The 13,626-nt window shown below is 40.3% G+C and overlaps 1 protein-coding gene across 1 annotated transcript in view; it reads right to left on the bottom strand.

Moving 5' to 3' along the window:
• Window positions 1-1,179: 1,179 nt before the first annotated feature.
• The window catches only part of IFT88 (intraflagellar transport 88), a 151,388-nt gene continuing 138,941 nt past the window's right edge, over window positions 1,180-13,626 (bottom strand). Inside the window, exons 25-26 of the mRNA XM_089685780.1 lie at window positions 6,841-6,951; window positions 1,180-4,228 (exon numbers count right to left, since the gene is read on the bottom strand). Of these exons, the coding sequence (XP_089541906.1) occupies window positions 4,107-4,228; window positions 6,841-6,951 (233 nt within the window). The 3' untranslated portion in view covers window positions 1,180-4,106. The remainder of the gene's footprint in view (window positions 4,229-6,840; window positions 6,952-13,626) is intronic.

Raw genomic sequence — 13,626 nt, 5'->3', positions numbered from 1 at the left:
TTTCTATAGATCATATAGGTTGAATTTTGATGAAATACCCTATGTGGTCCCATTCTGGCCATTTGCATGCTCTGCAGAAGGACTGTGATATCGGGATTTGCACTTAGAGCACCTACAAGAGCTGATCTGGGCACATACTACTCAGAAAATGATCACTAAACACAAATAGAAAACTAACAGCAAATTTCAGGTATGGCAATGTTTACATAAGTAGAGTATATGTACCATACCTGAGGGATCCCCCTGGAAGCTAGAAATCACTATATAAGCACCGGCTACTAAAGTGATAGCCGCTATAGCTTCCAGGTTCCATGTCAAGCATCTGCTCTGCTGTTTACTGAGCACAGGAGGTTGTCTGCTTGGCATGGGCTCCATTCAGAGAACAACTTCATGTCTGGCGCTGAGAGTTACAGTTCTGGATGGAGTACACAGATCACAGCGAGTAACCTGCACTTCAGCTCCTCCAGTCAGTAAATGTCTCACATTCTTTTCAATGAATGCAATGCACCCTGTGATTGGAGGAGTGAACAATCTTCTCACAATCTCCCTGCCTCCAATCATAAGGAGCCTTGCATCCTTTAAAAAAGAAAAAAAAAGAATGCAAAAGGTTTACTGAATGGAACAGCTGGAGTGTGAGTGACCCTTGGTGATCTGAGTACTCCATCCAGAACTTGTGCTGCACCATACGAGGATGAGTGAAAGTCAGAGTTGTACATAATGCTGCACCCTAGATACAGGGGACACACTTCACTAGTGGGTATTTATTTTCACGGTGCACGTCTAAAAATATTTTGCTGATGTTCAGCCTTAATGTTCCCTGTAATGTATAGCACCAGGTGTGTAGTTTCTGCCTGTATCTGTAGTAATGTTGAATACGCTTTACATCATGGAAAGGATCCTGTCTCTTTGAAAGATTATTATATGATATTCAGCCATCGTATATGGAGTTTCCATTACAGTCACAAACATATGTGAGACATTACTGACCTGTTAATTGGAACCATCTCATGTTATTTTGTTAATACGGAATGCAGGGAAGAGAGTTTAATGAATGATTGCCTAATCTGCTGCGGTTATGGAAAATAAATAGAAAGCACAGTTAACTCTCCCTCTCCCTGATTTCATATTTCTCCGTTTCCAGCCCTCTCTACTTGGTCCAGCCACTTCAAAAGACACAAACACTTTTTTAAAAGTTTATAAAGAAATTCAGGTCCATCAATACACGTTATACACAAAGGGAAACATAAAATAAACCAGGAGCAAACATATACAGGACAGAATAAAGAATGCATTGTTTTTTTCCTGACATATATACGATTGTACAAACTTTATATAACTAAACAATGTTTCTGTATGAACAGAATTCTGGGCGATCTTGTTCAATAAAATCATTTTTCTGCAACCAATCGTCAGGTTTCACTTATTCTAATTATTATTCGGAGAAGGCAAGACTATGTGTGTGTGTGTTTAGGCCTCATTCACACAACTTATAAGGTCCAGACAGCTGGCCCAAACAAACTATTTCTATTACAGAATGATGAGACCGCTGTGTGTGCTCTAATATACTATAGTAGCATTAGCTACATGCAGTGCGCGGCGCTATGTTCCCACAGCAGTACCAGCAACTTCCTCTCTGCTGCTGCAGGCTGAGTGCTTCTCCACCATTCAGGAGAAGCCTCATCATTTTTATTATTAAATATAAGGCTTCCTCTGATTGGTCAAGGTGAAGAGGAAGGCAAACAACCTAATGATTTCAACCAATAGAAATCAATTACAGGATGTGGCTGCATGCGGGTATGTGCTGGTACTTGCTTAACCCTGAACAAGTATGGACAACAACCCTGGTGGCAGACTATCCAAGAGTACATCCATACTCACACGTGTGGTTACTCAACAGCCACATCCTCCTGTGTCTCCTGTCTGGGGAAAAATGCCAGATTTTGATGTCATACAGCCAGAGGCGGCTGGGTGCACAAGAACTTGCTGGTTCAAACACACATTACTGTTTTTCTGCTCACTGACAATTTTCTCCAATTAGCACCAGCCCTAGTATGTGGGTGGAACAACTAGTGAAGTGGAGCATCTTCAGGAGATTGGTTGTCCATCCCCTAGAAGAAGCTTGAATAAGTGATGGATAAGGTAAGTATTCATCTGCCCTTACACCCCGCAGTTTAACCCCTTGGTGCCAGCACCTCCCGGGCCTTTAAGTTTTTCAGAAGCCGGTAGGCGGGGCTTTAGGGTCATGTGACTGCCATGATTCGCTGTCACATGATTGGGAAAGGGCCCGATCGCAAAAGGAGATCGGGACCTTTCTGTGAGTACTGGACATGTGTGCTGGGAGCGTGCGGTCTCAGCACATATGTTTTTCTTAATTGCACTCAAATTTGCGGCCGCTCGGCGCCAAGGTCCAGGAAGGCCGTACATTTGCGTGTGGCCGGTGCCATGAGATTAAACAAGCAGTAGACTTTCACTATACAGCATAGAGGGGCACTCAAAACATATTTTTAAAGGCACTTATTGTAGGGCTGATATCTTATTATAGCCATAGCAAACTGTTGCACACACAGTTGGAATGTATTTATGTTTACCGTTTTACCTGCCAAAGCATTTGTGATTCTGTTTAGCCAGTGTTGTAATTCATGCACCCCTACCCTAATGTACAGCCATATGGGTTACAAACGTGTTTGTTGGTTCTGTGGTGCAGCTTCACTTCTTGTGGTGGAGTCACCTCTCAATCTGTTTATTAGACACTTAGGCTGCCCATACATTATACAATTTTCTTGAGAATTTAGCTTTAGATTTACCAAAATCCATATTATATGAGGTCAAACCTAAACAACACTTTCAAATGTATCCAATTAGGCAGGCCCTTGTACTACATTGTTGAAGGTAAATCTAATGGAAATAGGGCAGCAATTGGACAGAAAACTGTAAGAAAATTGTATAGTGTGTGGCCAGCCTTGGGCTGGCCATACATTATACAATTTTCTTTAGAATTTTGCTTTAGATTTAACAAAAACTATATAATAAGAGGTCAAACCTAAACAATACTTTCAATTCTATCCAATCAGGCAGGCCCTTGCACTACATAGTTGAAGGTAAATCTAAAGCAAAGTGAACAGAAAATTGTAAGAAAACTGTGTAGTGTATGGCCAGCCTTAGAGCTAAACACGAGAGTAGCAAGGTGATCTTCCAAACGAAGAGAAAAGTGTATCACAAAAATTACAAATCGTTTGACAAATAATACCTTAATTAATCTTTGAATCTCTATATTTAATGAAATATTAAATATATGGTTAGCACTTCTGCCTAGCAGCACTAGGGTTGTCGGTTCAAATCCCAATCACGGCACTACCTGCCTGGTGTTTGCATGTTCTCCCTGTACCTGCATGGGTTTCCTCCAGGTACTCTGGTTTCCTCCCACTCTCCAAAGACATGGCTCTTGTCTAAATTGGCCCTAGTATGTGTATGTATGTGAGTTGGGGACCTTAGATTGTAAGCTACTCGAGGGCAGGGACTAATGTGACTGTACAAAATATATGTAAAGAGCTGTGTATGTTGACAGCGCTATATAAAGTACCTGTAATAAATAAAAATGTGAAGTACTTACAAAAATAAACAAAAAAAAAAAACAACCTGTAGCCAGGCTGTGGACAGCTAATTGATAATGCTTGTATACTGAGCATTACAGTATTTTTACCAAGGTCGCCCTGAGTCTGATTTCTGCAGTAACTTTAGTATACATCCATATGAAACTTTACAGCCCGGACAGCTTGGAATCAAGTCACTCTCAGGCTCCCCTGCTAACCTTTATCATTCTCCCTCCCATCTATGATGCAGCAGGCTTTCAATCTCAGCATCCTTTTAATCTCTTGTCATTTCTAGGACAGTTTATTATGGAATCCAACATGACAGCACCCTTGGTGACAAATAAATGTAAACAAAGAAATGTTTACACAGTCCTGGACATGGGATGACAGTTCTCAAAGTAGAGGGAAAGAAAAGGCAGAGGTAATAGGTTGCAGAGTTGTTTGTTATGCTTGGATATATTAAAAGAGCAAATTTGTTCTAAAAGTTTACTTATTCTTTCACAATTAAATTATCAGTTATTCGGGAAGGAGATCTTCTCCTAATTCTTCATCAGCAAACTCTTCCTCCTCAACTCTTCTTTTTGCTGCTGTTTTCGGTCTCTCCACTTGTGGCCCCAGAGGGTCTGTGTATGAAGCATCTAAAAATGTGCAGGGAGTTATTAGAATGGTATAAACTGACACATGGCTGACAATTCAGCTCTGATACAAGAAAGTAACAGCACACAAAAAGTAAGATTCTTACAACAACTTGAAGAAAAGGGGAATTCATGAAGACTGGAGCAGGCGTGCATGCAAACCAATCAGCTTTCAGCTTTAATTTTCAAAGCTTAACTGAACAAGATGAAGCTAGAAGCCAATTGGTTACTATGCACAGCTGCTCCAAATCTAGTATTTATACATTTTACTCAACCGCACATGCATATTTACACATACTGGATTCGCCATTTAACCTGCCAGCATTTCTTTGGACTGTGGGAGGGCATACAATCTCCATGCATCCTCTTTAAGTATATAAGGAAACATTTGCAAAAATGTTTTAACTTTTTTAACTCAAGGAAATCTGAAAGGTTACATATATTTACATTTCACCCTGCAGGAGGAGCACCTTGCTTATCATAGACTAGATTTGCCTATCCCTAAAGCGTATCAAAACCCAAAAACAAAAATGAAATATATTGCACCTCAGACTGGTTGGCTGCATTCATTTTCTTTTTTCCCCGATGCTTTTTTCCCTTTATATTCACCTGGTGATCCTGCCAGGGACACACTTCCTGTCCTAGGATGACAACTCTCACCCACTGTACTTATCTATGGTAGAGCAGCAGCATTGTAGGACTGTAGGATGACAGAACACTGCCCACCCTTTTCTTCTGCATAACATAGAGGGGAGGGGGTCTGAAGTTCTCAGAAATAGATGGGAAGAATGTTACTTAAAAGAGGGCAGTGCAGAGAGCACAGAAAGTAACCAACTCATAAGATTTCTGGCAGGATCAAAACTTTTTTTTTGCAATCATCAGCCATGGTATATCTAACAGACAAAAAGGAAAAAAATAAGAGATCCATTGCTATATGCAGTTAGGTCCATACAGTATATATTTGGACACCAGCACAATTTTCATATTTTTGGCTCTGTATGCCGCCAGGATAAACTAAAACGAAACAATCCAAATGAATTTGAAGTGCAGACTTTCAGCTTTAATTCAAGGGGTTGAACATAACATCAAGTACAAATTTTAGGAACTGCAATCATTGCTCTCGTAAAGTCTTCTCTTGATTGTAGACTTTGATAATGATACGCCCACCTCCTGGAGAGTGTTCTTCACTTGTCTGGATGTTGTGAATGGGTTTTCTTTACCATAGAGAGGATCCTGCGATCATCCACCACTGTTGTCTTCCGTGAACGTCCATGTCTATTTATGTTGCTGAGATCACCGGTGCGTTCTTCTTTCCTCAGGATGTACCAAACTGTTGATTTGGCCCCTCCTAATGTTGCTGCTATCTCTCTGATGGATTTGTTTAGTTTTTGAAGCCTTACAATGCATGGACAGCTCCACTGAACGCATGATGTAGGTTCACAGCAATAGATTCCAAATGCAAATACCACACTTAGAATCAACTCCAGACCTTTTACCTGCTTCATTGATGAAGAAATAACAATGGAGTAGCCCACACCTGGCCATGAAAAAGCTTTTGATTTAGTCGTCCAATTACTTTTGGTCCCTTGAGAAAGGGGGGGGTGGCTACTCTTAAGAGCTGTAATTCCTAAACCCTTCCGCCAATTTGGATGTACATACCCTCAAACTAAACCTGAGAGTGTGCACTTTCAGTCAATATCCATTATATAACTATAGCTTGAATATGTTTTGGTACATACCTAAAAAAACTAAAATTGTGCCTGTGTCCAAATATATATGGACCTAATTGTACGTATATATCAAAAAATCTAAACTTTTGAACAATTTTTAATTAATTAGAGAATAATTAAAATCTATTTTAAAGCTAAACTCCAGGAAAAAAATTATTTTTGGATATTTGCATTGTATCAATAAATCACCTCTAATGAGTTGTGTGCCATGTGTTGATGGAGTGCTGAGTTACATATAATGTTAGTTTCTGTGAGTCCCAACAGCCAGTGCATACAATTGAGGCTCTTATACAGTGAAGGTTATGTGGGTTGTTCACACTACATCTCCCACCTCGATTCATAAAGATCTTGTATCCTTTTCACTGAATGCAAGGCATTCTGTGATTGAAGGAGGGGAGATTGGAGGAGAACAGGGGAACGGCAGACAAACATCATAATCAATTTGTTCAGTCAAAAGGATACAAGACATTTTATCAAAGGAGGAAGTTTAGTGTGAGTGACCCACATAGCCTTCATTGTATGAGCCATAATTGTAAGTCAAGGCGCTGGAAGTTTGGTGCATAGTGCACTGTCGGGACTGAATCAAACTAACAGTTTTAAGTAATGCAGCAGCCATCCACACATGGGACACACCTCATTATAGGCGATTTATTGGTACATAACAAAATAGCAAAAAAGTTATTTTTATATGAGTTCTACTTTAAAGATCAGGGCTTTGGCCTAAAACTTAAAGGAACTGCCACAACTAACCCTGGGGTGGGTGCATAGTGAAAGAATGGTAGTGAGGTCAGAATGGCAGCTAATACAAAAGCCCCTCCTCTCCTGCCATACTTTTATTTAGATAGAAAATATATAGATAACCAGTGATACTCATTTGCCAATTACCTAGGTCTTTATTGGAGCTTGCTTCATAGGGGTCATTCACTCCTGGCAGAGTTTTCAATTTAGCACTGAGACGGTCTCCTTTTGAGCTGGTGCCACTGCTCTGCCCACTGTCTGAAATGATATCAAATACAGATTTTTATTAGAATTATCATCATCTTCTCAGTGTAAAACTTCAAAAGGAGCTATAAATGGGGGTTCAACTGTTAAAGTGTAAATAAACCCTCACCTTGTGAAACAACACATTCAGTACAAAATAGAAATGAAAGGCAACACATTTGTCTATAGATTAAAAAAAAACCAGTATAAACACTCTTTCCCTCTTTTTTATAAGTGATCACATAGCCTCTGTTCTCAGCTGCATACGAGATGGGAGAAGAGAAACAGCAGCACACTGATCTTCAGTGAAAGCCTTTCACAGTGAAAGGCTGTGCGGGGGGTGGCTGTAAGGACAAGTCTGATCATTGGAGAGAAGGCCAAGTTCCCAACACTGCTAGAAAACTGACCACACTGCGCTCTCATACTTGGTGTGGTCAGTTTTTAATAGGAAAGCAAAGGGACTGGCTGGAGCACTAGGGATTTCACACAAACCAAGTAATACAAAAAGAACAGGATACTTTTTCATACTTGTACATGGTACATAGACACATATCAGGAATATGAAATGTTGGGTTTACATACTCATTAAAGTGACACTAAAGCTTCGTTGATTTTTTTAAAAATAACAAACATGGTTATACTTACCTGCTCTGTGCAGTGATTTTGCACAAAGCAGCCTCAATCCTCTTCTTTTCAGGTCCTGGCTCCTTCCCTCAAGTACTGCCCCCAGGGAAAGCACTGCAGCCTGCTCGTCCTTGAGCTGCGTCCATAAGAAACAGAGCCACCACTCTGCCCCACCCTGCCCTCTTACTCTCTCCTCATTGGCTCACTGGCTGTGATTGACAGCAGCGTTAATAGGCTCACGCTGCCATCTCAGCCAATGAGGAGGAAGAGTCCCCAAACAGCAGAGGCTGTCAAGAATGTCGCTAGATTAGAGGGGGCTCAGGTAAGGATTGGGGGGGCTGCATTTAGAATGTTTTTTACCTTCAAGCATAGAATACATGAAGGTAAAAAACCTTGAGCCTTTAGAGCCACTTTAAGCCCCGATTCAAATATATGCAAATTGAATGCATTTTGAACATATCCGATACGCATGACAACCAAAATCGTTTTCTATGGAGCCGGTTCACATATGTGCGGGCCGGCTGCAGTGCAGTTTTAAAAAGAGTTCGGTCTGTTTTCCAATGTCATACACTGTACCAAATTCGAGATGGAATCGCATCTGAACCGCTGAATGAATTTGCACCGGACTCTTTTACAAATTGCACTGCAAATCGGCCCAGCACATATGTGAACCCAGGCATAGATTATGTATCATTATAAAATATAACTGGACCAAAAATGTTCATATAGAAAAGAAATGAAACACCACAATGGCTTCCTGTTCTGTGGTTTCCTATCACATAGAGGCATTACTTTTGTCTTGATAGAACCTTTCATGAAAGAAATCCAATCTGTTACTGAACATGCTAGTTCCCGGCTACTGGTTGAATAACTGGCTCTAAAACTTTCTGAATCAATGACCTGCAATAAGTATGCAGATAAAAAAAAAAAACACAATAAAGTAAATTCCATCCAAAACTGTATCTTCATTTACACTTTAAAGCGGAGTTCCACTCACTCTGTAAAAAAATAAAACTCAGCAGCTAAAAAAACTGTAGCTGCTGACTTTTAAAAAACAGCCACTCACCTATCCCTCGATCCTGCAGTGTCCTCCCCACAGCCTGTTTCACCCGCCGTCCAGTGTTCCAGGCGCCGGCATCTTCAGTGTGGGCACCCGATTGTGACAGCTTGCGGCTTCACAGCCGGGTGCCCACTGCACACGTGCGAGTAGCGCTGCGCTTCCTGAATGGCCCCATAGTCTTCTGGGACCTGTCACATCTCCCACAAGACTTCGGGGAGGGAGGGTAGGAGGACAACTTCCGTTTCCGATCGCCTAGGCGATCGCAGCGGAAGTGGAGGCGGGTACCTGTCAATTTCAGGTACCTGCTCTCCCCAGCTCCCCAAAGGAGCCAATCCTTAATGGGGAGCGGGGACCAATCTTTAAAGCGGAACTTCCCCTTTTGGGTGGAACTCCACTTAATGCATGTCAAGGGGCAAATTATCTGAATCTGTAAATGTGGATCAAACTGATGGTGGAACTGACCCTTCAATCTCATAGCATGCATCCTTATGCTCAATATAGTGCTGAGCAAAACATCAACGGTTTCCTACACACCAACCCTGGTTTAAGAAAATGCACATTTTGCAACGGTGGTGAGAGAGATATTCAAAAGCAAGGTGACTTGTAGTCTAGTAATAGAATGATTTCCCATAAAAGAAGATGTAAAGAACATTTAAAATGTTTTAAAGTAATTGACTTTAAAGGGTATGTAAAAGGCAAACAGAAAGTGAGGGGAAATCCTAATTCTAATGTCACCAGAACAAGAGGCAAGGGTAAATCTTTCAATGCGAACTTCTGTTTTGGTGACAACTGTCTAAGAGTGGAATACCCCTTAGTGTAGAGAGATTTCCTCTCACTTCCTGTTTTATCCATAGGACAGGAAAAGAGGGGACATATCCTAATAATACAGACAGCAAACACTAAACTGTCAGGGTCTAACCCTTCTCTGCTATATCCACAAAATAAATAAAAACCTTTTTATTTTACATACACTTTACATTTTAAAACTTTTTTTCTAACAGAGCAAACTTGCATATAGTAATTCTTTATAGAAGAATGAGTACATTTACAAAGTAAATTACTGTGTAACAATTTATGGTCTTGTTCACATGTGCCGTAAAAACAGGCAGTTTGACCACGCCACGAAAAGTGATCATACACATACCACAGATGCAATGTTTTGTAACGCAGCCAAGGCAAGTTTAAAGTGGTTGTAAATTTCAGGATCAAAACATGAACAAAGCACATCCCTCTACAGTGTGTACTTCTCTTTAATAAGAGCACTAAGTGTAATTTCTGTCTGCTGCTTCAATTCTCTGCCATCTGCATGAGTCACTTCTGACAAGTTTTCCTGACACCAAAAGAAAAATGGTGACAGGGGAGGGACTTCCAACAGATTGACAGCCTCAGTACTCTTCCTGAAAGCTGTGTGGAGGGGGGTTGTGTACCTTCCCTCCAATCAGCTCACAGAGCTCTCCACACTGACATAACTTCAGCTCCCCACCCCCTGCTTTTTAGAGCTGAGAGATCCTGTGCAAATTCTACACTTTGAATGGATGTAGGGGGAAAATGGTTGCAGATAGACAGGTACAATGTATGTAGGATGATTTATTTCATCTCTGTGTATCACTTGAGGCTAGTCACTTCACTGGGTATACAGTTGTGTTCAAAATAATAGCAGTGTGTTGAAAAAAGTGAATAAAGCTCAAAATCCTTCTAATAGCTTTTATTTCCATACACACAAATGCATTGGGAACACTACACATTCTATTCCAAATCAAAACATGAAGAATAATATATCTAATTTGTGTTGTTCCTCTAAAAAAATTGAAGAAAAGTGAATATTAGACTGTTCACAAAAATAGCAGTGTTTGTATTCTTCTTTACAAACTCAAACATTCACTATATAAACTGAAAAATGTTTGAAGAATTTGCTTTCCTTTGAATCACTTAATTAATATTTCGTTGTATAAGCACTGTTTCTGAGAACTGCTGTACATTTGTGTTGCATGGAGTCAACCAACTTCTGGCACCTGTGAACAGGTATTCCAGCCCAGGATGATTGGACTACATTCCACAGTTCTTCTCTATTTCTTGGTTTTGCCTCAGAAACTGCATTTTTGATGTCACCCCACAAGTTTTCTATTGGATTAAGATCCAGGGATTGGGCTGGCCACTCCATAACGTCAATCTTGTTGTTCTGGAACCAAGATGTTGCACGTTTACTGGTGTGTTTGGGGTCGTTGTCTTGTTGGAACAACCATTCAAGGGCATTTCCTCTTCAGCATAAGGCAGCATGACCTCTTCAAGTATTCTGATGTATTCAAACTGATCCATGATCCCTGGTATGCGATAAATAGGCCCAACACCGTAGTATGAGAAACATCCCCATATCATGATGCTTGCACAGCCATGCTTCACTGTCTTCACAGTGTACTGTGGCTTGAATTCAGTGTTTGGGGATCGTCTGACAAACTGTCTCCGGCCACTAGACCCAAAAAGAACAATCTTACTTTCATCAGTCCACAAAATGTTGTGCCATTTCTCTTTAGGCCAGTCAATGTGCTCTTTGGCAAATTGTAACCTCTTCAGGACATTTTTTTCAACAGTGGGACTCTGCGGGGGCTTCTTGCAGATAGCTTGGCTTAACATAGGCGTCTTCTAATTGTAACAGCACTCACAGGTAACTTTACACCTTCTTTGATCTTCCTGGAGCGGATTGTTGGCTGAGTCCTTGCCATATTGGCTATTCTTCTATCCATTCGAATGGTAGTTTTTCGCTTTCCGGTTTTGGTTGCCATTTTAAAGCATTTGCGATTATTTTAGCTGAACAGCCTATCATTTTCTGCACTTTTTTATATGTTTCCCCTCTCCAATCAACTTTTTAATCAAGGTACGCTGTTCTTCTGAACAATGTCTGGAACGACCCATTTTCCTCAGAATTTCAGAGAGAAATGCACTGTAACCAGCATGTACAACATTTTCTGCCTTCCTTCCTTAAATAAGGGCAATAATTGCCACCTGTTTTTCAAAGAATGAATGACCTCACTAATAGAACTCCACACTGCTATTATTTTGAACATGCCCTTTTCAATTAGTGATTCAATTACACAGAATCAGCAGCATGCATGTCATGACTGTTGGGTCTGTTGGATTTCTATTACTCTACTACACCTGCTAGTAAATTATTTGCCATGTAGAAATATCATTTCTACCAAAAACAGTGATTGATCAGGTTAGTGATGTCTGACTGCTATTATTTTGAACACAACTGTATGTAAAGGTTTACAACCAAAATAACTTAGCTTGCCAAGTTCGACAGGTGGCATGGCCTGTCAAACTCGCTAGTTGAAGTCAAACACTTTGGTTCACAGTTGCGGCATATTCGTTTCATAAAACACCTGAAAGTCACTACTCTACTGCCCCATAAAGAGTGATCCATGGCAGATTGCTTTTTGGAGGGTGGTAGAAACTGGTACATGTGTGAAGCTAGCCTTACTGTGTTGCTCCGAGTGTTACAATCAAGTTTTTGTATAAAATCTTTATATAATTAAAATGGGAACAGTTAATAACTTCATGTTACGTAAAGATCTAAATCCCCTATTTGACTGAACACATACTGTAGTAGTGGTTTCCTTTTTATATTAAACACAAAAAGTCACACTGCCAGTTACATTTATACATTTATATGAATTAATGTTCTCTAGAGTCACTGCAACACATTCCATGATGGTGGGCATGCAGAGTTCCTCCATTATTGACACATAGGAGCATTAGTGGGACACATATGTTATCACTTAAACCTGCTGGAAAAAAAGAGTATAATCCGTGACGGTCATGTCACTTTACACTTAGTTTTTATTTTACCTTTGGACACATTTTCATCATGAAACCTGACTCTACTGAGTGGGGCTATAAAATACAGAATGTGCCATTGAGCAGTAAAACATCTGGAAGAGATTGGAAATGGTTCAATGTATGAGAGTCTTTCATTCATTCTGACCCATATGATCACAGGTGCAAATTGGTAAAACAAGTGAATTGTGCCTGATTTAAGAATACTAGAGGAGCCTGGAAGTGTGATGTCCACAGAAGACAATCTGATTTCAGCTGTCATTGTCTAGTGCAGGTTAAGCCTGCCAAACACTGCTTGGATTTCAGGATGATTTCCACTGATTTGGCCACTTTTAAGCTGTGGGTACACCGGCAGTATCACCTGACTCAATAAAGTTCCATTTTTCAATCGATTTTTGTTGAAAGAACTAGATGGAGAATTGTTGATAAGACAGGGGCTGCATCCGATCAGATGCAGTCACCATTTGGGTATTCTGACAGCCCTGGGTGCCTGCCAGCAGCAAGGGAGTTTCTTTCATCCACAATGGGAAGCGACTGATATCTTACTGAATCCTTCCGCCTCCAGACATCTTTGCCCTATCTTTTTTCAGGCTCATGATCTTCAGCCATCTTCAATGGGTGGGTCAGAATGATGTAACTCCTGCCTATGCGCATAGGAGCTCACTTATCCCGGCACTAAGGTGTGCAGAGAATGTACACTGAGCTGTATTCTAAAGAAAGCTGAGTACAGGCACAAAGATTTATTTTGTTGCACAAAAGACAGTGCATCTCTTGCAATTTTGTAAATTTTTTTGTTTACTTCCACTTTGAAAGGTAATTGTGCTGAACCACTAAGATCTCCCTCTAGTGGCTCTCTATATTTAGTACAATGACCTAAGTAAAGAAAAGAAAATCAGTGTAATCTGAAAGCCACATCAAAAATTAATCGAAAGGTAAACACAACACTTAAAATATAAACTCTATAAAAGTGTTATTTTCTCTAATTCTCATTTCATTTAAGTTACTAAATCTAACTCTGCAGTTTCATCTTCCATCCCAAGCTGTGTGATATTTTCTGCTTCTCTTTTGAGGGAAATATGTACAAACACAGCACTATACTTTGAAATTAGTTTCCTGTGCTGTGGAATGGGTGGATGTCAGCTATTTCATATAAAACAATCTCTGTGTTCATG

The sequence above is a fragment of the Staurois parvus genome, unplaced genomic scaffold (assembly GCF_062004578.1).
Source record: "Staurois parvus isolate SC_StPar_1 unplaced genomic scaffold, SC_StPar_1.0 ptg000387l, whole genome shotgun sequence".
Taxonomy (NCBI): domain Eukaryota; kingdom Metazoa; phylum Chordata; class Amphibia; order Anura; family Ranidae; genus Staurois; species Staurois parvus.
The sequence above is the reverse complement of the archived record's forward strand: the minus strand, read 5'-3'. Positions and strand labels throughout refer to the sequence as shown.